Source organism: Bos indicus x Bos taurus, chromosome 19 (genome assembly GCF_003369695.1).
Source record: "Bos indicus x Bos taurus breed Angus x Brahman F1 hybrid chromosome 19, Bos_hybrid_MaternalHap_v2.0, whole genome shotgun sequence".
Taxonomy (NCBI): domain Eukaryota; kingdom Metazoa; phylum Chordata; class Mammalia; order Artiodactyla; family Bovidae; genus Bos; species Bos indicus x Bos taurus.
The window spans coordinates 15,437,173-15,463,077 of record NC_040094.1 but is presented as its reverse complement, the minus strand read 5'-3'; the positions used below and the strand labels follow the sequence as shown (position 1 = coordinate 15,463,077).

The 25,905-nt window shown below is 44.4% G+C and overlaps 2 protein-coding genes across 2 annotated transcripts; one reads left to right on the top strand and one right to left on the bottom strand.

The window, feature by feature from the left end:
- Positions 1 to 8,015: 8,015 nt before the first annotated feature.
- Positions 8,016 to 19,766, bottom strand: LOC113878239 (C-C motif chemokine 14-like). Its single transcript, XM_027519214.1, has 4 exons — positions 19,064 to 19,766; positions 9,735 to 9,918; positions 8,882 to 8,996; positions 8,016 to 8,485 (listed from the first exon to the last, which is right to left on the bottom strand). Exons 2-4 carry the CDS (start codon positions 9,796 to 9,798, stop codon positions 8,395 to 8,397), a joined length of 270 nt encoding a protein of 89 aa, XP_027375015.1. The 5' UTR covers positions 9,799 to 9,918; positions 19,064 to 19,766; the 3' UTR covers positions 8,016 to 8,394.
- A 103-nt stretch (positions 19,767 to 19,869) lies between these two features.
- LOC113878238 (C-C motif chemokine 3-like) lies at positions 19,870 to 21,496 on the top strand. The gene is made up of 3 exons (XM_027519213.1): positions 19,870 to 20,059; positions 20,499 to 20,613; positions 21,015 to 21,496. Exons 1-3 carry the CDS (start codon positions 19,984 to 19,986, stop codon positions 21,103 to 21,105), a joined length of 282 nt encoding a protein of 93 aa, XP_027375014.1. The 5' UTR covers positions 19,870 to 19,983; the 3' UTR covers positions 21,106 to 21,496.
- Positions 21,497 to 25,905: the final 4,409 nt, after the last annotated feature.

Sequence of the window (25,905 nt, the reverse complement as noted above, 5' to 3'; positions counted from 1 at the left end):
ATTTTTATACATATCTTGAATGCACTCTTCTTATTTTCAACATTTTTTTCACTTTTTGTATCTTAATTAGATATTTTCTATTGATCTATCTTCAAGTCTACTGGTTCTTTGCTCTGTCTAGTCTGCTGTTAGCCTAGCTAATGTACCCTTCACTTATAAGATCTTATTTTTCATTTTTAACATTCCTCTTTGATCCTTTTTTAAAGGTTTTCAGTGTCTCTGATGAAATTCCCATCTCTTAATTCATACTGTTCACTGATCAGATTTCTGTCCTTATAGTTTCATCTTAGTGGAATAATTCAATATGTAGCCTTTTCAGTCTGGATTCTTAATGTTGTGCTCCTGACGTGTATCCATAGTTTTGCACGTATCAGTTGCTGCTGTTAAGTCACTTCAGTCGAATCCAACTCTGTGCGACCCCGCCCCTGGGATTCTCCAGGCAAGAACACTGGAGTGGGTTGCCATTTCCTTCTCCAATGCATGAAAGTGAAAAGTGAAAGTGAAGTCCCTCAGTCGTGTCCAGACCCTCAGCAACCCCATGGACCGCAGGTTTCCAGGCTCCTCCGTCCATGGGATTTTCCAGGCAAGAGTACTGGAGTGCGGTGCCATTGCCTTCTCCAATGTATCAGTAGTTGACTCCTTTTTGTTGCTGAGTAATATACCACTGTGTGAATGTATAGTCAGGTCTGCTATAATACTTCTTTAGAAAATGTGAATTTATTCTAATATGATTGACATATTAGGAAACAATTTGAGCTTAAAACAAGTTATTCCATTTGCTTACATGTGATTTTATCCATGAAAAACACTAGGTGAACAGGCCTCATAGGTGTATATCACTACAGCTTGTATGTGCTCGCGCACACACACACTCAAATGCCTACCATCTACCTCAGTTCATTGCGTATGTTATGAGCCATACCCATCCACAGCTCGAATTACAAGTTTCTGATTTTAGACAACCCTCCTTCTACTGCTTCACAATAACTTACAAGCTGCAACCCCCTGACTCTCACTTCCACAAGCAAACTTTGGGCTTTTTTCCACGTGTCATACTTACTGTAGTATTTATGTTAACTATTTCACATACATAAAGTTGTGCTATTATTTTATTAGATTCCTAGTTTTTCCAGTGTATCTTTGAGCAAGTGTTTGAGTGTTGTGTCCCAATCCCATTTCCCTGAAGCCCTATGGTTTTTATTGCACACTTTCTCATATTTCAGTGATTTTTAAGAATGTATGTTTCATGTTATAGCAGAATAACGGTACCACAGTTTGTTTATCCATCCACCACTTGAAAGATATTTGAGTTCTATTTGGAATGAAACTTGGGGGTATTTGAATAAAACTTGTACAAACATTTGTGTACAAGTCTCTGGACATAAGAGAAAAAATAGTGAGATGTCTGAGGAAGTAAATGTAAATGTTCTGATGTGGATGGAGCTGTGACCTTGTCTGGAGATGGGAGAATGTGGCATGGAGGTCACTCTTCATTTGCACCCCAAGCTCCCTGGCTACCTGCTATATCCAGTGCCATCAAACCTCCTCTAGATGGACTAGTAGTAGTAAGGAAAAATACTGAGAAAAGGAAAAGGAAAAAATTTAATTTCTTTTAAAAGCAAAATTTTGTGTTCTATATACACTTAGGTATGTAATATGTTTGTTATTTTTCTAAAATTTTGATATGTGAAGAATATTAACCATTACACAAGTAGGGTATATCTTTCCTAAAATTGGGGCCATACTTGTGATTTCCTAAGTTGCAGAGTTCTACTGTAACCTTATGAGTAATTCTTCTCCTTTATTTTCCAGGATCAGGCAGTGTCACTGCCCTCCATCTTCCTGAAATTTTCTATGTAATTTAATAAGATGTTGGTTGGGAATTTATCCTGCATAAAACTGTTGTCTCACCCCCCAAAGACAATTCCATATATCCCTTCCAGAGACAATATCCCCTGGAGATGGCAGGACTATCCTGTATCTCTCTTCATCCTTCCAGACTATTGGAGCCGGAGATTGAAGAGAGAGGGAGAGAATCATTGCCCCGGGCAGGGAATGTTATTGCTGTACCACTCCCATAAATGCAGATGAGGGAAGACCAAGGGAAATATTTGTAGAGATCAGAGGTGCCATGAACGATAGAGGAAGTCGTCTCAAAACCTAGGTAGATTCAACATAGACAGTATATTTGCTGATGTGCCCTGAACGTACCTGAGTAGGGGTAAGGGGAAAGAGAGGGATGGCAAACAGAAAGTTTGCCTATACTCTGACTTTTGTTTGATAAGCAAGCGTAAAGCCAAGCTGCCATAGTGGGGAGAGGGACTTGAATCATCTTACCTTTGACCACCCAAGAGAATGATCTCTTGGCCAACTGCAAGCAGAGTACCAACTGAAACAGGGAATCATGAAACAGGGAATGTTAGGTTAAAACGTTTCAGGTGGAACCACACCTTGAGAGATGGATCTGATGGTTAAGAGCATGGGACATGGATGGACCCAGGTTTATTCAACATTGCTAACTACACAGCATTGCTGGCAGCACAGCTATAAGGAAGTTAACCTAAACTCTCCGAACTTTCATTTCCTCCTCTATCAACGGGGGGTGCAATAAAATTTGCACCATTAGTAATATTTTGAGGACTAAATGAACCAGTACAGGAAAATGCCTTATCTGGCCTACCATCTCTGCAGGGAGGGAATTTCATTTAGCCCATGAAGTCACTAAAAATAACAGGGATCAAACCTGGGCTATCTCTTATGCCACCAAGACAACAGGACTTTCGGGGATAACTAACATGAATCTGAACTTACCTGGCCCAGTGAGAAATAAATAGGCTTGGAGTATGTCTCTTGCCAACTTTCAGTGAATTTGGCCTCAGTTATTTCATCTGTAAAGTAAAATTAACCTCCCTTGCTCTTCCTTTCTGAACCACTTGGTAGAATATGATAGCCTGGACCCTCTGGAAAGAGTGACTTCCTTCTTGGGTTCAAGCCATTGCCATTTTTCTTTATAGAGAGAAAACCTCATGGCATTGAAAGACAGAAACTGGGGGTGACTGGAGGGGAATATTTTAATCACTGTGTTGGTGTCATGGTGTCAGTTGCACAACCCAGGGCTGTCAACACCCTTTGGTTAACAGAGGGGTGTTCAGAGTATCTGCATGAATATCTCCGTTTCCCCATTGGTTGGAAACACTTCTGGTGAAATTGCTTGTTCTTTGAGGTTCCTCTGAAGAAATGATTTCCTAGTTAGAGGGTGGCCAGGAGCTGGTATTGCAGCAGGCCTCCTTCAAGGTCAGATAGATCTGTGAAGTGTGTGCTAACTGCTGCTCCCCACAGAGCAGAAGGTGCTGATGTTCTTTCACAACTGATCTGACCACACAGATGTGATATCAGTGATGATGCCACCAGCGGTCCAGGTCAGAAATAGCCCTCACCATCTGGGCTGGAAGATCCACTTCTAAGACGGCTTCCTCGGTCACATGTGGTGCCTGGGCTGGGAATTTCACTGGAACTGTGTACATATGGCCCTTCTAGATGGCAGTCTTAGGGGTCAAAGATGAGTGTTCCAGGTGAATAAGGTAGAAGCTGCCTGGCTTTTTATGACTTAGTCACAGAAGTCCTATTGTATCTCTTCTACCATAATCAACTGGTTAAAGCAGTCACAAGCCTGATCAGATTCAAGGAGAGGGGACCTAGATCCTTGTTTCTGCACGAGAAGAGAGTCAAAGAAATCTTGGCCATGTTTTAAAACCACTATAGTATAATTTTATCTATAAGTATTTGTATTAGCTTCTTATTTTTTTATTTTTATTTATTTAAAAAATTTAAGTAGAATTGATTTACTGTATCATGTAAGTTTCAGGTGTACAGCAGTGATTCAGTTGTATTAGCTTTTTGTTGCTGCTGTAACAAATGACCCCAAACTTAGTGGCTTAAAACAATTCAAATGTATTCTCCTACATTTCTGGAGGTCAGGAGTCTGAAATGAGTCTCACTGGGTTAAAATCAAGGTATCTGCAAAGCTGCCTTCCTTTTTGGAGGGGTGCCCTCCTCTGTTATTTGGGGCTTCCCAGGTGACGCTAGTGGTAAAGAACCCACCTGCCAATGCAGGAGACATGAAGGATGCATGTTGGATCCCTGGATTGAGAAGATCCCCTGGAGAAGGAAATGGAAGTCCACTCCAGTATTCTTGCCTGGAGAATCCCCATGGACAGAGGAGCCTGGTGGGCTACAGTCCATAGAGTTGCAAAGAATTGGACACAACTGAAATTAAAAGACGCTTACTCAGTGGAAGAAAAGTTATGACCAACCTAGACAGCATATTGAAAAGCAGAGACATTACTTTGCCAACAAAGGTCCATCTAGTCAAGGCTATGGTTTTTCCAGTGGTCATGTATGGATGCGAGAGTTGGACTGTGAAGAAAGCTGAGCACCGAAGAATTGATGCTTTTGAACTGTGGTGTTGGAGAAGACTCCTGAGAGTCCCTTGGACTGCAAGGAGATCCAACCAGTCCATTCTGAAGGAGATCAGCCCTGGGATTTGTTTGGAAGGAATGATGCTAAAGCTGAAACTCCAGTACTTTGGCCACCTCATGTGAAGAGTTGACTCGTTGGAAAAGACTCTGATGCTGGGAGGGATTGGGGGCAGGAGGAGAAGGGGACAACAGAGGATGAGATGGCTGGATGGCATCACTGACTCGATGGATGTGAGTCTGAGTGAACTCTGGGAGTTGGTGATGGACAAGAAGGCCTGGGGTGCTGCGATTCATGGGGTCGCAAAGAGTCGGACACGACTGAGCGACTGAACTGAACTGAAGCAATTTAGCGTGCACACACAAGGGATGATCCATTTTCTTGCTTTTGTTGATTTCTAGAGGTTGTGCCACGTTCCTTATCTATAGCCAGCAATGGCCCTTCAAGTCTTTCTCACATTGCATCACTCAGACATCGACACTCCTGCTATCCTTATGAGGATCCTTGTGATGACACTGGGTCATACAGATAACCCAGGGTAATCTCCTTATCTGAAAATCAGTTGAAGGCTATTTTGATTCCTCAGCGCTGTGTAATGTCACATAGTCACAGTTACTGGAGATTCCAGAGTGGCCACTTTGAGAGAGGGGTCATTATTCTGTCTACCCCACTACTTCAGTCTGTATCTTAAAAAAATAAAGATTAAAAAGACACAATCACACCACCATTGCTTATTTGCCATCTGTATGTATCCTTCACTGAAATGTCTGTTCATGACTTTGCTCCATTTTCCAATTGGATTGTTCATTTGTTTGTTTAAGGTTAGGATTTGAGTGTTCTTTATATACTCCAAATATAAGTGCTTTGTTAGACCTGTAGTTTGCAGACTTTTCTCCCTTTCTGTAGTTTGTCTTTTCATCTTCTTCATGGGTCTTTTGAAGAACAAACGTTTAAAACTGGTGAGGTCCAATTTATAGATCTTTCCTTCTATGGGTTGTATTTTGGATGTAAAATCTGAGAACTTTTTGCTTTGTCTTAGGTCCAGAAGATTTTCTCTTTTTTTTTTTCCCTAAAAGTTCTGTGGTTTTGTATTTAAGTCCATGATCCATTTTGAGTTAATTCTTGTGTGTAAGGTGTGAAGGTCAAGATGTCTTTCTTTTGTTTGGTTTTGGTCTATGGATGTCTTGTTTTTCTGGCACCATTTGTTGAAAAGATTATTCTTTCTCCATTATCTTGTCAATAAATGTTTGAAGCCAAATGTGCTTTTGAAGCCAACTAGGTATGAAGATTATTTCTTTTTTTGCAAAGGATTTAAATTACTGGTGTTATTTCCTTAATAGATATAGGACCATTCATATTTTCCATATATTCTTTGTTACATAGTCTTCTCATGTCAGTAAATTATATTTCTGATAAGAGAGGAAAGGGACTAAACTCCAAAGGAACAACAAAATATAGCACACATGTACCAGCCTGAGCTGGGAGAGTACCTTGGGTCTGGATTTTGAGAATGCTTGATCAAGGAAGCTGGAACACAAGAATGTATTAGGGGAAACTTATTGACTTAGGAGAACTCTTTCTGGACATAGGCTATTACTTCCGTTAAGGATCCCAGAGGTTGGTGCAATTTTGCAGACAGGAAAGCTCCAGAATCCTGGAGAAATTAATGACTCATGTGGAGTGAACTTAAAATATTTGAATTGCATGACAGATGGAGAAGGAAGGGATGAAAATGACCGTGGAAGTGGGCATGGTGGAGTTGGTGTACCACGTGAGGCTGAAAGGCCATCCACGTTATATTCTGTGGGAAGTCCCAGAGAACACTATTCATCAAGCCGTCAGGACTGGCTGGTGAGACAGGGACCAGCATCAGTGGTATTTCTCCTTTTCCAGCTAGTACTGAGGGTAGGAGTGGCTGATACAAAACTTGGCCCATTGGTAGCAATGGGGATAATGCCCTCCCTCCTTGTATCTTCAGAATTATATCTTTCATATGTTTTCTAAAACTGTTAGCTGTTATCTCTTCAGATCTGTTTGCTGTCTCATTCTCTCTTTATTTTTTTTGCCACTTTATTTCTTAATTGAAGGATAATTGCTTTACAGAAGCTTGTTGTTTTCTGTTAAACATCGATAAGAGTCAGCCATAATTACACCTGTGTCCCCTCCCTCCTGAACCTCCTTCCCATTTCTCTTTCTATCCGCTGCCCGCCACCCCCACCCCCCCAACCCCGCCCCGCCCTTTCTGGGTTGTCACAGAGCTCCTGTTTGAGTTCCCTGAGTCATACAGCAAATTCCCATTTCTCCTCTCGTTTTGAGATTCTGGTCACCCAGACCACAGATGCCCTGCTCTAGCCTCTGTGTGCTCTTATCCTCTCTTTTGTATTTTTTAGTTTTCTGTTTCCCCTTGCTTCATTTTGATTTGTTTGAACTTTACCGGTACGTCTTCTATTGGTTTTAACCTGTTCTGAGGTTTTATTTCAGTTTTTGCATTTTTTTGGTTACGGAATTTATTTTACTCTTACAAATCTGCAAGGATACTCATGATAACCTCCAGTTCCTCACCAAAAAGCTCAAGCTTCCTTGTCAGGCATTTGTGGCATCAGCATCTGGGATCGTATTTAAAAATACTCAATGAGTTTGAGATTTTCTAAATTCCCCAAATGATGGGAGCTGGCCTCCTCTTGTTCAGGGATGGTTTCCTTCTCATTTATTTTTCCTTCTAAGGCATCAGCCCAGACAAAGGATGGTTTCTTGTTGTCCCTTCATTTGGGCAGCCCTGGACTTTGTTCTCCACCAGTCCAGCAAGGCTGAGAAAGGTTCAGCTCACCTTCTTAGCCACCTCTTCTGAATTGCCAATATCCTCAGTCTAGAAGAGGTCTCAGTGCCAGGCTATCTCTGGATTTCTATCCTTTCTTTAACCAGCAACTCACTTCTGGCTCACTGAGGTAGTCTGTCTCTTGGCAGGGAATTGTGCATTCCTGGTAAATCTGCTTCAAGTGATTTACACACTAAGAGACAATTTCTTAGTGTTAAGTTGAGAGTGTGGGTCTTGCTCTCATCTGCAGGTTTGACCATGGCGTTACTAGCTGTATGACCTTGGATAAGCTCACTGAAACTGTTTTCTCATTTGTCAAAGGGAGATACTCAGAGTACACACAGCACAGTGATTTTGAAGAACAGACTATGCATGTAAATCCCTTAGTATAGACCGTGGTTCATAGTAAGTCCTCAAAAGCTGTTAGTCCTTATTCTTAAGAAAGCTTAAATACACATGATCGAATGCTTTGCTTTGGTGTTATTTAAGTGATGAATTTCCTTGCTGCACATTAGTTTACATTTGTTTTCAATCCTTTGCTTTTTTTCTGAACTACAAGAAGTATTTCTCTGGTATAAAGCTGGTGTGGTTGAAATGACACTTATCCTCATTCTCTTGACTTCCCTTTCTGCTCAGATGCCTCTATGCATTCTTTCTTATTCTTTCCAACCAATGAAACTGATTTGTCAAGGGGGAAAAAAAAAGTGAAGCCATAAGTCTAAAATATATTTAAGAAATAAAAATAATCTTTATTATTCTGACATTTTTAACAGAGGAAAAGTCTCAGAAAAACTCAATAAGCATCTGTTGATGGATGTGTAGCCAGAGACAGAGTATAAATCATTACTCATCAGCCTCCGCGTGATTGACTGGGAAGGGGCTTGGGAATGAGAGGGCATCATAGGATTTCTCAGAGAAAGCATCAAATGAATAAAACAATTTACATTTCAGTAGTTTAACTAAAGTAAAGAAAGTTTCCAGAATGTGGTGAGTGGAGGGGAGAGGGACTCATGGGAGAGGAAACTTCCGGGCTTGCAGTCCCCTTGCTCAGGTCCCTGAGGCCCAGTCTCTGCCCACATTTCAATAGGTTCCTTCTGGACCACTCAGGGGCTCTTCTCCAGGTCCCTGATGTATTCCTGGACCCAGCTATCAGCAGGATTGACACAGACAGATAGGCCCCTTCTGGTGAGGAAGCTGTGGAGAGGGCAGACGTATAGTACAGAGAATGAGTAGGGATGGTTTTGACCACCTGTGGTCTCTGCATCTTCATCCCTATGGGATTTATGGAGATAACCTCAGGCCACCTCCTTTCTGCTGCCACCTTCCTTTCCTCTTTTCCCTCCACTTCTGGCCACATCCTCCCTGGCTCCCTGCAAGCCTCGTCCCATGTCAGGAGACAGCCCATTGACCTCTCCCTGTGTCCAGTATGGACAAAAGGCCCAAGAGTGCTGAGCACCTTCCCAGGATGACCCTTTGCCATGAACTGGTGCTCTTGAGATCTGCTCCCTGCTCTGACCCCTATGGATACCCCTCACCCTCGCCTCCATGTCCTGAGTCTCCCCAGGGTTGAACAGGAGGACTGACACTTACATGATACCAGATTTGGGGCAGTTGCTGCTGGTCTTAAAATAGTTAACCACATTTCCACGGGGGATTTTCCCAGAGGTGTAGGTGAAGCAGCAAGTGGGTGGGGTGTGAACCCTTTCTGTACAGGAATAAGAATAACAGTTACGCAGGAGCAAAGACAAGCCCCAGAGGGTCAGGAACACATGGTGGGCAAAGGAAACTGGAAATCATTTGATTCTTTCATTTGCTAGTTTCTCATTAATATCCCTAGTCTTGTCTTTGGATTTGTCTCTTCATTTGATCTCTATCTTTCTCTACAGGGAACTAAACCCTAGAACGTCTCCTCCCTACTCCCAGCTTCCTTTGTGGAAATGTTTTCCTGATCAATTAAAGCATAAGTGCATGCTAAGTCACTTCTGTCATGTCTGACTCTTTGTGACCCCATGGACTGTAGCCCAGCAGGATCCTTTGTCTGTGGGATTCTCCAGGCAAAACTAATGAAGTGGATTGCTATGCCCTCCTCCAGGGGATCTTTCCAACCCAGGGATCAAACCAGCATCTCAAGCATCTCCTGTATTGCAGTCAAGATTCTTTACCATGGAGCCACCGAGGAAGCCCCCCTCTACCTCATGCTAACAAGCAAACATGTTAGACTTCAAGTTTCTCACCTAAAAAGTAGGATAAAACTTCTCCTAACTCCAACCGGCAGCCCAAATCAATGCACTCCTTTTGAAGCTTCTTGAAAAAAGCAACCATGTCATTTTCAAAACCCCATTCAATGTTCTTTAATTTCACACAAGGGTTCTTAAGCCACAGCACTCGGGCTGGACTTCGGACTACAGTATGAGTAGCAACTGACAATGGATAGCAGACTTACTTCGTGCACAGGAGCAGAGGGCCACAGTGCAGAGGACAAAGACAGCAGCCACGAGGACCTTCATGATGCTGGACAGGCAGGCAGAAGAGTGTGGGCAGAGCTGAGAAGGGGCTTGGGAACTCACTTCTGCTTGTCTCCTTCTTGGATGTGAGCTGTCTTCTCTTCTTTTTCTGGATGCCCTGGGCTGTGGAAATATAAAAGTCAGAGGTGTCTATGGTGGAATTTTAAGTGTAGTCATGTCCTGTGAGTTGCACCACGCAGGGCTGCCTTTGATTACCAGAGGAGCTCAGGGAGCACATAACACATAGTTCAGTTACTAATTTGCTTGGTGCTTATGAGAAAGTTGTTTCTCCAGATGGTGGACTAGAAGTTGGCACCGCCCAGGGATCAGCCTTAGCTGTTTCCTTTCCATGTGACAGATTTCTCTCTGAAGTGAGTGATCACAGCCTTCTTTCATAGAGCAGGGTGCCTTGATGCTGCTGCTGCTGCTGCTAAGTCGCTTCAGTCGTGTCCGACTCTGTGCGACCCCATAGACAGCAGCCCACCAGGCTCCCCTGTCCCCGGGATTCTCCAGGCAAGAATACTGGAGTGGGTTGCCATTTCCTTCTCCAATGCATGAAAGTGAAAAAATAAAGTGAAGTCGCTCAGTCGTGTCTGACTCCTAGCGACCCCATGGACTGCAGCCTACCAGGCTCCTGCATCCATGGGATTTTCCAGGCAAGAGTACTGGAGTGGGGTGCCATCACCTTCTCCGAGGGTGCCTTGATAGACTCCCATAATTGTCCTAAGTGTCTAAATGTGACGTGTAAAAACTCCACTGAGCCTCAAGAAGGATACGCTGAGCTTAACCACTTCCTAGATGGAAAGAACAGAATTGGAAAGCCTGGAGGTGCAAGGGTGGTGAAAGTCAGGATTAGCTTTCCAGTAACTGGACTATTTGCCAAATAATCATTGCAGCCCTACAATAAAGTCTGGATTTAATGCTGGATGAGGGTCAGCAGATGTAAAAATGTCTATACTCTGAACCAGAAATTCTATTTTTCAGAATCTATTTTATGGAAATGCACTCATAAATGGGGAAAATTTTAAAGACAGTGTTATTTGGGGTAGCTAATCTATGATAAAATAATTGACACTAAACTACATACTCTACAATGTTGGAATAATAGAATAAATCCACTGATAGACATAAAGGCTAATGTATAGGATCCTAAAGCCAGCCTCTTAAACAAATAGAATGACAAGAACAGACTTAATTTTTTTAGCATTAATTTTTATGGGAGATCAATCCTGGGTGTTCATTGGAAGGACTGATGCTGAAGCTGAAACTCCAATACTTTGGCCACCTCATGCGAAGAGTTAACTCATTGGAAAAGACCCTGATGCTCAGAGGGATTGGAGGCAGGAGGAGAAGGGGACGACAGAGGATGAGATGGCTGGATGGCATCACTGACTCGATGGACATGAGTTTGAGTGAACTCCAGGAGTTGGTGATGGACAGGGAGGCCTGGTGTGCTGTGATTCATGGGGTTGTAAAGGGTTGGACACGACTGAGTGACTGAACTGAACTGATAGTTTCTTTACAATGTTGTGTTAGCTTCTGCTATATAGCAAAGTGAATCTCCTATGTGTTTACATATGTCCCCTCTATTTTAATTTCCTTCCCATTTAGGTCACCACAGAGCATCAAGTAGATTTCCCTGTGCTATAGTAGATATGCAATAGTTATCTATTTTATACATAGTAGTGTATATATGTCCATCCCAATCTCCCAATTCATCCCATTCCCCTTTCCTCTATGGTACCATATGTTTGTTCCCTATGCCCATGACAGACTTGATTTTTAATATTAAATATTAAAAAGCAAGATGCAGAAAACATCCTGGGAAGAGGAAAAAACAGAAAGAAATAAATCTACTATCTGTGCTTATCTGCTTTTCATCCCATGTCCCATGGGTTGTCTTCCTCCACAAGCCTTGCCTGTCTCTAGGAAGCAGGAATGATCCTGATATGATACCAGGGTAGGAGCACGGGCTGGGGGTACTACCATGATCATCAACAAAGTTGTGGTGAATCTGGATAGAAATAAGAGAAACAGCAGGCACTGAGGTGTCTGCCCTAACCATGAGGAAGTGGCAATCAAGAGCCACTTCAAAAGAGCTACAATCAAAAGCCAGGTCAATTTCTTCCCCCGTTGGAGGGCGGCCGGCCAGAAGTTGGTGGAGATGTTAATGCTCAGGGCCCGCAGAGTAGGGCACAAAATGAACCAAGTAAATTAAGCATTTCTTCTTGACCGTGAATTACTGTTTTGAATCTCTTCCTGTCTTGTTCTCAGTCTCTGGCTCCCTCTTCAGGGAATATAGCTATTGGAGCAGGGAGCCCCTGTTCGTCTCTTTCGGGGGAACTTCATCTGGTCCATAGAGACATTTGCTAGCAAGATGCCACCTTCTGTACATCACCCGAAGAGTGGAGCTCCTTGGGAGAGTCGAGGGGCTCTGTCATTTGGCTCATCCTAGGAACCAATCAAACCTGGCATTTGCATCTTGTTAATGAATGCTGAAACTCCAATATTTTGGCCACCTGTTGCAAAGAACTGACTCCTTGGAAAAGACCCTGATGCTGGGAAAGACTGAAGGCAGAAGAAGGGGACGACAGAGGTTGAGATGGTTGGATAGCATCATCAACTCGATGGACATGTTTGAGCAAGCTTTGGGAGTTAGTGATGGACAGGGAAGCCTGGCGTGCTGCAGTCCATGGAGTCACAAAGAGTCAGACATGCCTGAGTGACTGCACTCAACTGAATGAATGCATTAGACCTTAATTTTCCCCACTAAAAGTGGGTCCTAGTCCTCTTCTGCCTATCTAAGAGAGCTACAAGTTTTTGGGAAGTTTGGGAAACAGCTTGGAGCATTTTGAAAGCTTCTGTGAAGTTTTTTGCTTTCATGTGGGGAATCTCAACCCATAGGCTTAAGTGATGTGGTTTAGACATCTGTCCAGAGCAGTGAGAAGCAATTTTAAAAGGAAGAAAGGGTGAGAGTTGAGTCTTGTGATACAGACAAGACTCGTGAACTGAGGCTTGTGGTGAGGAGATGGTTGACTAGGGCAGCATGGGGACTTGCGTGGGGAAATCATTGATGATGGGCAGGAAGAGGGCAAAGCCAAGATAGAATGGGGCAAGTGCTGCTGCCTCCATCCTTCGGGAGTCCATCCTGTATCCTTGTCCCTTTATAGGCAACTCTAGAGCACGAGAAGCTGGAGGCTGGGTGTGATCAGAGGGGAAGTTGCTGCATGGTGTCTTGTTATGAGTTGCACATGTTGGGGTCCCTGGGGTCACACAGAGGTTCAGAGCATCCAAGAAGAGCCCAGTTGCTCATTTTTGGGGGCTGATTGGCTGGAAAGTTTTTTGCCAGTGACAGGAGGTGAGATGATGCTAGTGTCAGAGCCGTAAGGACATGGAAAAATCTACAGATTAATAGTTCCTCCCACAGAGCAGATCTGATGCTCTGCTGCAGCTGTTCTGATCATAGAGGGTGACACCTACGGGTAATGTCACAGCACTCTGAGCACACAAGTCCCACTGGAAACCGCATCCTGGGTGAAAAGGACCATGACATCATGTTGCTTGGACCGCTTCAGAGGAAATGATTCACAAACAAGGAGGTGGGGGAGCCAGGAGTTGCCGTCATTAAGGGACCAAGCTTAGCTGGTCTTCTACCATGAACAGAGCTTTATGGATCATACCATTCCCTTTTGCTTTTCTCAGAGCAGACGTTTCTAATGTTCTTCAAGGTGTTTTGACTATGACATATCTACTGATGCCATCGAGTCTTCAGTAGCCTGAGCCATGTTTGATCCAGACTCAGATGGACAGAATGGAATTGGGGAAGTCTGGGCTACAGACACGACCATGGTAGATGAAGTCAGCTTTTAAATCCACTTTTCCCATTCATCAAACGTTCACCAGTCCCCACAATATGCCATCATCTTGTTTAACAGTTGGGTATAGAAATGAACACACATTAGACATAGGGTGTCTCTATAGATCAGGAGCCCTAAATGTCTTTATTTTCTGGCCCAGAAAGTCTACAACTAGAAAAATATCCTATGGGAAAACACGTCATTTGTCGAAAAGTTTTATGCATATAGATATTTGGTGCAGTGTATTTATAGCAAATAAAAATCAAAAACAGTCCAAATGAGCTACAGTAGCACATGATAATATTAATGCACTATGTTGATAGATGAGTAAATTAAGCAGCTCTTAAAAATACTGGAATGATTTGGGAAAGTCTTGTAATGTTAAGTATAAATAACAAAACTACAAATTGCATCTGTTAGGTAGGTAGAATAGGGAAAAGGAGTCCAAAATGGCAGTGGCTAAAAAACAAGAAAGGGAAAAGCCGGTGAAAATAGAACAAAGGAAGGTCAGAGGACCCGAGTGAGGACCTCAGGTAAAACAAACACCACTCCTGGCTGACCCAATTTACATAGGACAGGCCCAGGGAGGGAAACATATAAAAAGAGGAGCCAAAGCTAGCTCTCTCTCTCTCTCTCTCTCTCTCTTTCTCCCCCGCGCGCTGGGGTGCTCTTCTCTTCATGTCTTTGGGTCGATGTGCCCTCACGCCTCGAAGATGGATTTTCCTGCTATCTTCTAAATAAAATAGAGCTGTAACACTGATTTGTCTAAGAGCTATAACACGGTCCGCTCAAGACCTGAGAGCTATAATACCATCTGTCCAAGACCCAAGAGCTATGACACGCCGAGGGGGGCCTTAATGTCCGTCACTCCAAATCTTTGTTGTGACGAGACAAAAACCGAGGAACATACACTCCCTTGACACATCCATATCATGACTACAGTTATGTCCCTTCCCCTGGTAAAAAGTAAGTAACTGAAATATCAAAAGCCTAGGGAAAACTGCACTTGAAAGAAATAAACCAAGTTAATAGTGGTTAAGTTTGGGTAATAGAACTTTCCCTACCTTTAAGCAAAGACATTGTATTTAGATGAGCCTCAGAATTCATTTAGGCCACAATAAGACAGGAAGAATGTAGATGAAAACTCCTCACATTCTTACTTACAATTGCCATGCTGCCTACCCAACTTTCAGAAATGAAACAATATTTTTCTATTTTCTATATACTTAAAATCAATTTTTACTACTTTTGAGGGTAATCTATAGTTAGCATCACAAATTATGTTAAAAAATTAAATTAAAAGCAGTAGTAACACTGCTTTTTCTCTGCCTCTCTGAGACTCCCTCCTATACCTGTGGATGAGGCTTTCTGTGAAGACCTGATGCCTGAGCAACACAAGAGAAGACTCTGCACATGGACACCACCAGATGGTCAACACTGAAATCAGACTGGTTATATTCTTTGCAGCCAAAGATGGAGAAGCTCTATACAGTCAGCAAAAACAAGACTGGAAGCTGACTGTGTGGCTCAGATCATGATCTCCTTATTGCCAAATTCAGACTTAAATTGAAGAAAGTAGGGAAAACCACTAGACCACTGAGGTATGACCTAAATCAAATCCCTTACAATTATATACTGAAAGTGAGAAATAGATTCAAGGGCTTAGATCTGATAGACAAAGTGCCTGATGAACTACGGACAGAGGTTCATGACATTGAACAGGAGGCAGGGATCAAGAACATCCTCAAGAAAAAGAAATGCAAAAAGACAAAATGGTTGTCTGATGAGGCCTTACAAATAGCTGAGAAAAGAAGAGAAGTGAAAGGCAAAGGAGAAAAGGAAAGATACACCCATGTAAATGCAGAGTTCCAAAGAATAGCAAGGAGAGATAAGAAAGCCTTCCTCAGGAATCAGTGCAAAGAAATAGAGGAAAACAACAGAATGGGAAAGACTAAAGATCTCTTCAAAAGAATTAGAGATACCAAGGGAACATTTCATGCAAAGATGGGCATAATAAAGAACAGAAATGGTATGGACCTAACAGAAGCAGAAGATATTAAGAAGAGGTGGTAAGAATACACAGAACAGAAGAACTATACAAAACAGATCTTAACGACCTCCAAAAAAGATAATCACGATGGTATGATCACTCAGAGCCAGCCATCCTGGAATGTGAACTCAAGTGGGCCATAGGAAGCATCACTATGAACAAAGCTAATGGAGGTGATGGAATTCCAGTTGAGTTATTTCAAATTTTAAAAGATGATGCTGTAAAAGTGCTATACTCAATATGCCAGCAAATTTGAAAAACTCAGCAGTGGCCACAGGACTGGAAAAGGTCAGTTTTCATTCTATTCCCCAAAAAAGGGAATACCAAAGAATGCTCAAAGTACCCCACAGTTGCGCTCATCTCACACGCTAGTAAAGTAATGCTCAAAATTCTCCAAGCCAGGTTTCAACAGTATGTGAACTGTGAACTTCAGATGTTCAAGCTGGATTTAGAAAAGGCAGAGGAACTTGAGATCAAATTGGCAACATCTGTTGGATCATCGAAAAAGCAAGAGAGTTCAAGAAAAACATCTACTTCTGCTTTATTGACTACGCCAAAGCCTTTGGCTATGTCAGTTCAATTCAGTTCAGTCGCTCAGTCGTGTCCAACTCTTGGCGACCCCATGAACCGTAGCAGGCCAGGCCTCCCTGTCCATCACCAACTCCTGGAGTTTACCCAAACTCATGTCCATTGAATCGGTGATGCCGTCCAACCATCTCATCCTCTGTCGTCTCCTTCTCCTCCTGCCTTCAGTCTTTCCCAACATCAGGGTCTTTTCAGATGAGTCAGCTCTTTGCATCAGGTAGCCAAAATATTGCAGTTTCAGCTTCAACATCAGTCCTTCCAATGAACATCCAGGACTGATCTCCTTTAGGATGGACTGGTTGGATCTCCCTGTAGTCCAAGGGACTCTCAAGAGTCTTCTCCAACACCACAGTCAAAAGCATCAATTCTTCTGCACTCAGCTTTCTTTATAGTCCAACTCTCACATCCATATATGACTACTGGAAAAACCATAGCCTTGAGTAGACAGACCTTTGTTGTCAAAGTAATGTCTCTGCTTTTTAATATGCTGTCTAGGTTGGTCATAATTTTCCTTTCAAGGAGTAAGCGTCTTTTAATTTCATGGCTGCAGTCACATCTGCAGTGATTTTGGAGCTCCCCAAAATAAAGCTAAATACTGTTTCCACTGCTTCCCCATCTATTTGCCATGAAGTGATGGGACCAGATGCCATGATCTTTGTTTTCTGAATGTTGAGCTTTAAGCCAACTTTTCACTCTCTTCTTTCACTTTCATCAAGAGGCTTTTTAGTGCTTGTTCCTTTTCTGCCATAAGGGTGGTGTCATCTGCATATCTGAGGTTATTGATATTTCTCCCAGCAATCTTGATTCCAGCTTGTGCTTCTTCCAGCCCAGTGTTTCTCATGATGTACTCTGCACATAAGTTAAATAAGCAGGGTGACAATATACAGCCTTGACGTACTCCTTTTCCTATTTGGAACCAGTCTGTTGTTCCATGTCCAGTTTCAACTGTATGGATCAGAACAAAGTCTGGAAAATTTAAGAGATAGGAATACCAGACCACCTGACCTGCCTCTTGAGAAATCTGTATGCAGGTCAGGAAGCAACAGTTAGAACTGGACATGGAACAACAGACTGGCTCCAAATAGGAAAAGGAATACGTCAAGGCTATATATTGTCACCCTGCTTATTTAACTTATATGCAGAGTACATCGTGAGAAATGCTGGGCTGGATGAAGCACAAGCTGGAATCAAGATTGCCGGGAGAAATATCAACCTCAGATATGCAGATGACACCACCCTTATGGCAGAAAGTGAAGAAGCACTAAAGAGCCTCTTGATGAAGTGAAAGAGGAGAGTGAAAAAATTGGCTTAAAACTCAGCATTCAAATAACTAAGATCATGGCATCTGGTCACATCACTTCAGGGCAAATAGATGGGGAAGCAGTGGAAACAGTGACTTTATTTTTTGGGGGTCCAAAATCACTGCAGATGGTGACTGCAGCCATGATATAAAAAGATGCTTACTCCTTGGAAGAAAAGTTATGACCAACCTAGACAGCATTATTAAAAAGCAGAGATATTACTTTGTCAACAAAGGTCCATCTAGTCAGAGCTATGGTTTTTCCAGTAGTCATATATGGATGTGACAGTTGGACTATAAAGAAAGTTGAGAACCAAAGAATTGATGCTTTCGAACTGTGGTGTTTGAGAAGACTCTTGAGAGTCCGTTGGACTGCAAGGAGATCCAACCAGTCCATCCTAAAGGAAATCAGTCCTGAATATTCATTGGAAGCACTGATGCTGAAGCTGAAACTCTAATACTTTGGCCACCTGATGCAAAGAACTGACTCCTTGGAAAAGATTCCGATGCTGGGAAAGATTGAAGGCAAGGGGAGAAGGGGATGACAGAGGATGAGGTGGTTGGATGGCATCACCGACATGATGGACATGAGTTTGAGCAAGCTTTGGGAGTTGATGACAGACAGGGAAGCCTGGCATGTTGTAGTTCATGGGGTCGCAAACAGTGAGACACAACTGAGCAACTGAACTGAACTGAACTGATGCCTGAACAGCAGCAGCCATGAGATGAAAGCCCAAAGAAGAAAAGCCAACAAAATGATGTGGGAAGGGGAGATGTTAAAGAGTTTTTAATGATGCCACTGAGCTACCAGACAAACCCTGGAGTTTTCTCCTTGATTTTACAATAAGGAAATAGGAAATGTCATTGTTACTTAAAGAAAGTAAAATTTCTTTACTTTCACAGTTTCTAATGGTGAATTATTATTACAAGAGGTGAATATACCTCATGTAATTGTAGGCCATCTTTTAACTATTATAAATAAGCTGTAACAAACACTATTATGCATACAATCTCATCATTGTGTTTATGTTCACAGGATAGGTCCCTGGCAGCTGCTGCTGAGTCACTTCAGTCGTGTCTGACTCTGTGCGACCCCATAGACTGCAGCCCACCAGGCTCCCCTGTCCCTGGGATTCTCCAGGCAAGAACACTGGAGTGGGTTGCCATTTCCTTCTCCAATGCATGGCAGAGAGCTTTGCTATTCAAAGAGTAACAACATTTTAAAGCTCCTCATATTAGCTCCCAGTTAGTCCAGCTAACCCAGAGACCAGCGGTCTTGTGTCAGCCTCAGCCTGTTGATGGTGATGCCTGCAGGCACTCACCTGGGCTATATTTTTTGTGGGAGCCCCACTGACATTTCCCAACTGGAGCCAAAGTTGAAGCTGCATCAGCCATTGTGGTTCTTAACTGTGATTGCAACACACACCTCAGCAACAACCATCAGGGGAGTTTGAAAAGACAAGGTTTGTTACTCACCGTCCTGGAGGGTACCTGGAACTGCTGAGGCCACACAGCAAGGTCTCACAGAGGCAGAGAGCTCAGACCTGGGCTCTGCTTTTATTGGGGTGAGGGTGGGGTGCCCAGGGTATTGCATGTTCACTCTTAATTGGTGAATTTAAAAGATAAGACAGAAAGTGTGGAAGGGAAAAGGGAAGCCACTCAAATGGTCAGTTATCTAGGTCATCCAGAACTTTCTAAAAGGGGAACTCCATGGGTAGGGCAGCCTGGCCCATCATCTAGTTCTGTATCGGGGGATGTGCTTATTCCAGATGGATATCTTTGAAATGGATGCCTCACAATCAAAAGCTTAAGGTAGAATGTTTGAGGAATGAGCCAAAGTCTGAAAGGCCAGCCTCACTCCGGCCCCTTCTGCAGCTGAGTATTCCCCAGATCTGTCCCCACCCAGGATGTGCTTTTAGCTTGGGTTGGGGGGCTTCTCAAGACTCCGTGGTATTATCGTCTAGGTCAGAGCTGTGTTGTCGGGACAGCTGGGGGTGGGTCCCAGAAGGTTCAGCTCTGTGGGGAGATGCTTGGTGTACAGACCTGCCCTTGTGAGAAAGCACCACATAACCTTGTCACAGGGTCACACCAGCCTCTCACCTCCTCTCACTGGGGAAACCATTTCCCCATCAAGTAAGCAACATGAGCGTTCCTGCAAATACGCTGAGCCCTTGTGGTGACCCGAAGCTTTGCTGGCTTCTGCCACTCACAGCATGATACCAACGCTGCGACAAAAAATACACCCCCCGCCTCGGTCTCCACAAGTTTCCGTCCTCTAGTGTCCCAAGGCTGCCTATAAAGAGAGGACACAGCCCAGACCCCAGCAGGAGGCTGCAGCTTCAAGTCTCGAGTCCAGCTCCACTGGGCCCACCTGACTCTCTCACCCGCCCAGCATCATGGAGATCCCCGGGGCCGCCCTGGCTGTCCTGCTGCTCACCGCGGCCCTCTCTGCCCACACCTGCTCTGCCAGCCGTGAGTCCGCCTTCCCTTCCTTCTGGCCTGTCCCCAACACTTGGCGGCAGTGCCGAAGTCTTTCACCTGAGCCCTTAAGTAGAGAGCTTCAGAGAGACTTCAGACACTATTTCCTGAGCAGAGTTTTCCTGCCCAAAGGGGATTTTAACAGTTCTATTCTCTGGCTCTGAGAGAGTGTGGTGGGGAAGCCCATTTTATGGATTCCTGGGAAAATGAGGCCCAAGTGGGATTCTGACAAAAGCTGGAATCTGTGTCCAGTGGGCTCCCAGTGTAGCCTTTGGTCTCCTCTGGAATCCAGTTGAAATAACACCACTTCCTCCTGGATTCCCCCGCCCCCACCCCCCGCACTGCCTCCTGCAGGTCTGCCTGACCCTCGAGGGGCCGCTGGCTGCCTTTCCCCCTGAACAAGGACTTACCACGGTCTGTCCCTCTCTCATAGTTGGTGCCAACACCCCGACCGCCTGCTGCTTCTCCTTCGTCTCCCGGCAGATCCCGCGCAAATTCGTGGATGACTATTATGAGACCAGCAGCCAGTGCTCCAAGCCCGGCATCATGTAAGGGCCAGCCTCTCTGCCCGCCCTGGGGAAGAAGCCTGGGGGTCTGAGGCACCTCCTCGGAGCTCAGGACACCAGGGGGGCCCCTGCCGTGTTTTCTCACCTGGTTTGGGGCCTGCAGAGGATCCTGCGGGTCTACCCCTGGGCAGAGGAAGGAGAGGGAAGGGGTGACAGCAGGAAGCTGTCCTCTCTCATTTGCCAAACAACGATGCTGGCTTTCCGAGGGGATCCCCATAGGAGACCCAGGAAGGTCTGTGAACCCCAGGGTTAAGGGGACATGATTTGAGCATGTGGACAGGCCCTGAGATGTCCGGGGCAGAAGGAGGGAGAGGTCCCTGGGGGCTCAGGATCCCCCCCATGCTGCACTCACCAGTGTGTAACCCTTCTGCTCCTCTCCACAGCTTCAAGACCAAAAGAGGCCGGCAGGTCTGTGCCGACCCCAGTGAGGACTGGGTCCAGGAATACATCACCGACCTGGAGCTGAATCCCTGAGTGGCCTGGGAGCTGCAGGGAAGATGTTCCCTCTATGGACAGTCGGGGAAGCAGGGCGATGACCCTGGGACTCCAAAAGGCACCTCTTCTGTGGGTCACACCCCATCCCCAGCCACTCACTGGGGCCCTCCTTCACTTTAATGTCTCCTATTTAACTTTTGTCATTTATTTCCGCCGTCGAAGTGTGTGATGTCATGAATATCTGCTCTGACCCCCTCTTCCCCTTCCTCCGTAACTGTCCTCACTCTCAGTACTTGGATCAATCAGTGTGATTGGCGCTCTCCTGGCACCACTCGTATCATACATGCCAAACAACAAATGCTGGTTGAGTGGTTTTGCCCAGGACTGTGATTCAAAATATTGAAGGCTCTTCCATAAAAGGTAAACCAGCCTTTTCCTTGTGGTGACTCTTGATTTTGTCTTCCCAGCAGCCAGAATCACAGATTGAGACTAATATTGGGGGGAAAGTAGGGGAATATGAAAAGAGGCAGAAACCACGAGAAAGAAAAAGCATCCTAGAACAAGAACACCAGACATTCCCCTGGAGATGCTGTCCTGGAAAGTTGAAACTGACACTTTTTTTTTAATTAAAAAATAATTTTAAGTAAAAAGATTTTCATTTATCTATATTAAAAATTGTTTATATTTTTAACTGTGTTGGGTCTTAGTTACAGCACAAGGGCTCTTTAGTTGAGGTACCAGGGCTTAGTTAACCCCTGGCAGGTGCCATCTTAGTCCCCTGACTAGGGAAGGAACTCGAGGCCCCTGCATTGGAAGGCAGATTGTTAACTACTGAACCACCAGGGAAGCCCTAACACATTATTTTACAACCAAATCATAATTGATACAGTCTAGGAAGTTTTCCTACTTAAATGAATACCAAGGTGATGTGTATTTGTACACACAAATGTGTTTTCATGAATGATTTCGTCAAAATGATGGCTAACTCTTATTGAGGGTTTACTGGGTGCTGGGTTTGATGCTAAGTGCTTACAGTAGTGCTGTGCTGAGTGTTTGCCTTGGTGACAGTCTAGCCAACCCTGCCTGCAGTCTAGCAAGGATCCCCTACCCGCCAGTTGACTGAGAGCTTTGCTCACCTTCTCCATTGTTCTGCACTCTGCTTTGTGGGGGAATGTCCTTCAAGCCACATCTGAGCTGAGGTTTGGGAGCTAGAGTGGTCAGTTACATATAATTATAGGGGGAAGAATTCTTTAATATAAGCATGTCCCATGCAATGCTGAGACATGCTTATACAAAAATTATTTGTTGTGTATCTGAAATTCAGTTTTAACTGGCATTCCTGTCTTTCACCTGGTAACACTACTTGGGGTGCACATCTCTCATAAAGGCTGCCTATTTCCTGTTAGAGTTGAGTAACCCAGGGTTGGTTTGAAGGCAGAGTAGTGCTTTTCAACCTCGAATTCACATTAGAATCATTTGGGGGAGCTTTATACTTTTTAATTAATTAATTTTAGCTGCACTGGGTCTTTGTTGCAGTGCACAGGCTTCTCACCGAGGTGCCTCCCTCCTGCTAAGTCACTTCAGTCGCGTCCGACTCTTTGCAACCCCATGGACTGTAGCCCACCAGGCTCCTCTGTCCATGGGATTCTCCAGGCAAGAATACTGGAGTGGGTTGCCACGCCCTCCTCCAGGGGATCTTCCTGACCCAGGGATTGAACCCTCGTCTCTTATGTCTCCTGCATTGGCAGGAGGGTTCTTTACCACTAGCGCCACTGGGAAGCTCCTCTCACTGAGGTGGTTCCTCTCACTTTCGTGCATGGGCTTCACTAGCTGTGGCATGTAGACTCTAGACCTTGTGCTCAATAGTTGTGGCAAACGGGCTTAGCTGCTCCTTAGCAAGTGGACTCTTTCTGAACCAGGGATCAAGCCTGTGTTCCCTGCATTGGTAGGTGGATTCTAAACCACCGGACTACCAGACAAGTCCAGGGGGAGCTTTCTAAAAACTTCATTGCCAGGAGCTCGCCTCCAAAGTTAAGGATTTAGTGAGGTCTAGGTGAAACCTGGGCGTCAGTAATTTTAAAATGTTAATGTACAGCTAGTTTGAGAACCGATGTTGGAGTGTAGTCATAACCTGTTTTTGGCTGGTCTTGGGGTTTCAGAGGAAATACAACTCCCTTCCAGTTTTTCAAGGCTTCTGATCTGTTTTTTGGTCAAGTCCGTTGGATGGTTAATTAGCAGAAAATCTGTCAGCTACTGTTACTTTTAGAACAGGGATTTAAGACTCTTCCTCTCTCACAGTGCTGGGAGCTCTGGGCCTCCGTTTTTGCCACCACAGCCCCCATGTAACTGGCTGTGGGCTCCACACTGCCCTCTGCTGATGAAACGATGCCACAGGCGGGGAGGTTGCCCTGATCAGCTCCCTGCCTGCAAACGCATCCCACAAGCCCACCTCCTCACAGGGAACACGAGGGTTGGTTTCGTTCACAGGATGAATTTCTTAGAGGAGGGGTCTGAGAACAGGATGAACCGGGCTGTTTAAGGATTCCACTTTTTGTCCTTTCTAGTCTCCCATCCTGTCATTTCTGCTGATACTAACCTTAGCTTGGAGGGGAGAATTCTGCTTTTCCAGATGACTGATTTCTCAACCAGCAAGCAAAAAGGGTTTCTCTTAAGCAAACTAAATTTTTTTTTTCCTTCTCTGCTATCGGAGGAGGGGCCAGTTTCAAGGTGAATTAGTCTCTTTCTTAGAGGGCTTTGCTGATGTAACATGAAGCAATCAGTCTTCAACATTCTGCATTTTCCTTTTTGATGCAAACTTGGTAGGCAGATTCTCATCTTGACCAGCTGTCGTGCTGGTTAGAGATGTCCTCCCTGACTTTGACCTCAGCTACTGCCCTCAGCCAAGGTCACTTTTGCAATCTGCTGCTTGCAGCACTGCCGTCTATGTCATGTATACCTGTGGCGGATTCATTTTGATATTTGGCAAAACTAATACAATTATGTAAAGTTTAAAAATAAAATAAAATTAAAAAATAAAATAAAAAACAAAAAACAAACAAAAAAAACACCTCATAAATATGTCAGCTCGGGATGACAGAGGATGAGATGGTTGGGTTGCATCACCAACTCAACGGGTTGGTGCAAGTTTGAGCAAGCTCCGGGAGATAATGAAGGACAGGGAAGTCTGGGGTGCTGCAGTCCATGGGTTTGCAAAAAGTCGAACATGACTGAGGGACTGAACAACAGCAAATCAGAAAAGCTGGCTCCATCTGACTTAACTGATGATACTCGGAACTTGTTATTAATAGTTTGCATAACTAAAGTTACAAGAAGTAGATTACCTTCAGGCAAAACTTGATCCAGAAAAAAAAAAAAAAGGAAAAAAAGCCAACTTGATCCAGTGGTCCTTAAAGTATCACCACAAACCATGTTCCTTTCTGAACTTCTGATCTCCCTTCAATTTGAGAGCTTCCTCCTAGGACATCAACTGTAGCCAGCTTGCTTGCAGTCCCCACCAGCCCGCCTTGAAACGCCTTCGTGTGGTTTCAAGGAAAGAGGTAACGATCTCTCCTCACAAAGGGTGGAACCCAGCAGGTGGGCCACTCTTGCTTCTTCCTGTGGATGTAGAATGAACTTGTCCCCTTCCTGAGCCAGACTGAGTGGGAGAAAAGAAACTGACATAAGAGACAGGGCAGAGAAAGGAGTGTGGGGGCAGCCATGCTCCCATCACATGGAGTGAATTTCCTCTTTGTCAAACCAACTTGTGGAAGGTTCTGGAGCTTTTTTTTTCCCCTCAAAAAAAGCTTTGAATTTTGTATCGGGCTATATATTGGGCTATAGCTGATTAACAGTGTTGTGATGGTTTCAGGTGGACAGCAAAAGGATTCAGCCATACATATATTACATGTATCCATTCTGCCCCAAACCACCCTCCCATCTTGCCTGCCACATAACATTGAGCAGAATTCCCTGTGCCATGCAGTAGGTCCTTGTTGGTTATCTGTTTTAAATATGGCAGTGCGTATGGAAGGTTCTGGAGCTTGAGCATTCTTCTCATTGACACTACACAGATTGGGGAATTATATATCCCACCTCATCTGAAGAAGACCCCATTTTTGCTGGTTATGCTAGAATATTACTAACAGTATCCTCTTTGACTCTCAAAATCGTCATCCTAACAATAGTAGGTCTACGGCTTGAAGGGTCTCCAGTGACATGTGCTGGTGAGATGGTCTCAGGGTTGATATCCATAAAGGTCCCTGACTGTGTGGGCAACGGATGCTGAAATCCAGTCTGCATGCCACCTAGACAGTCTTACATCCAACACAGGGCCAGGTGTGCTCCAAGAGGGAGCCTTTTTTTAATGTCCTTAGGCTAGCAACGGCCCAGGTGTGCTGCCAATGGTGTGGGTGGAGGGAGAGGTGAAGGATGCAGGCAAAAGTGGGGTGCTGACATCAGGGAACTAGGCAAAGAAAGGACCCACAGAACCCCCTCCATGCAAAGAAATGCATGTGCTGCCCAAGAGAGCATCAGTGGCTTGTTGGCATTAAAAAGAGAGGCAGAGAAGACAAGCAGAAGGGAACAGGGACTACATCTGTGTACATTTACAAGAAGTTCTCTTTACTCCATTATCACCCCACATAGACGCCTTCTCCCCAACACACCAGAAGAATTAGGCCTTTAAAAGAGAGGAGGGGAAGGGGTCCAGGACCACCTAAAGCCTCATCTTGCTCCAAAAACCTCTAAGCCTGATTTGCACCAGTGGGAGGAGTGGAGGGGGTGAGAAGTGGAAATGAGATCAAATTTGAATTGGAGTTTTTTGTTTTTTTTTTTTTTTTT

What these genes read in the sequence shown, in the direction of transcription:
- LOC113878238 (XM_027519213.1), top strand. Translation starts at nt 19,984, where the DNA reads ATGGAGATCCCCGGGGCCGCCCTGGCTGTCCTGCTGCTCACCGCGGCC. An exon ending in CCACACCTGCTCTGCCAGCC is followed by an intron (nt 20,060 to 20,498) that starts GTGAGTCCGCCT and finishes CCTCTCTCATAG; the next exon opens with TTGGTGCCAACACCCCGACC. An exon ending in TGCTCCAAGCCCGGCATCAT is followed by an intron (nt 20,614 to 21,014) that starts GTAAGGGCCAGC and finishes TCCTCTCCACAG; the next exon opens with CTTCAAGACCAAAAGAGGCC.
- LOC113878239 (XM_027519214.1), bottom strand. Translation starts at nt 9,798, where the DNA reads ATGAAGGTCCTCGTGGCTGCTGTCTTTGTCCTCTGCACTGTGGCCCTC. An exon ending in CCTCTGCTCCTGTGCACGAA is followed by an intron (nt 8,997 to 9,734) that starts GTAAGTCTGCTA and finishes ATTCCTGTACAG; the next exon opens with AAAGGGTTCACACCCCACCC. An exon ending in TGCCCCAAATCTGGTATCAT is followed by an intron (nt 8,486 to 8,881) that starts GTAAGTGTCAGT and finishes CCCTCTCCACAG; the next exon opens with CTTCCTCACCAGAAGGGGCC.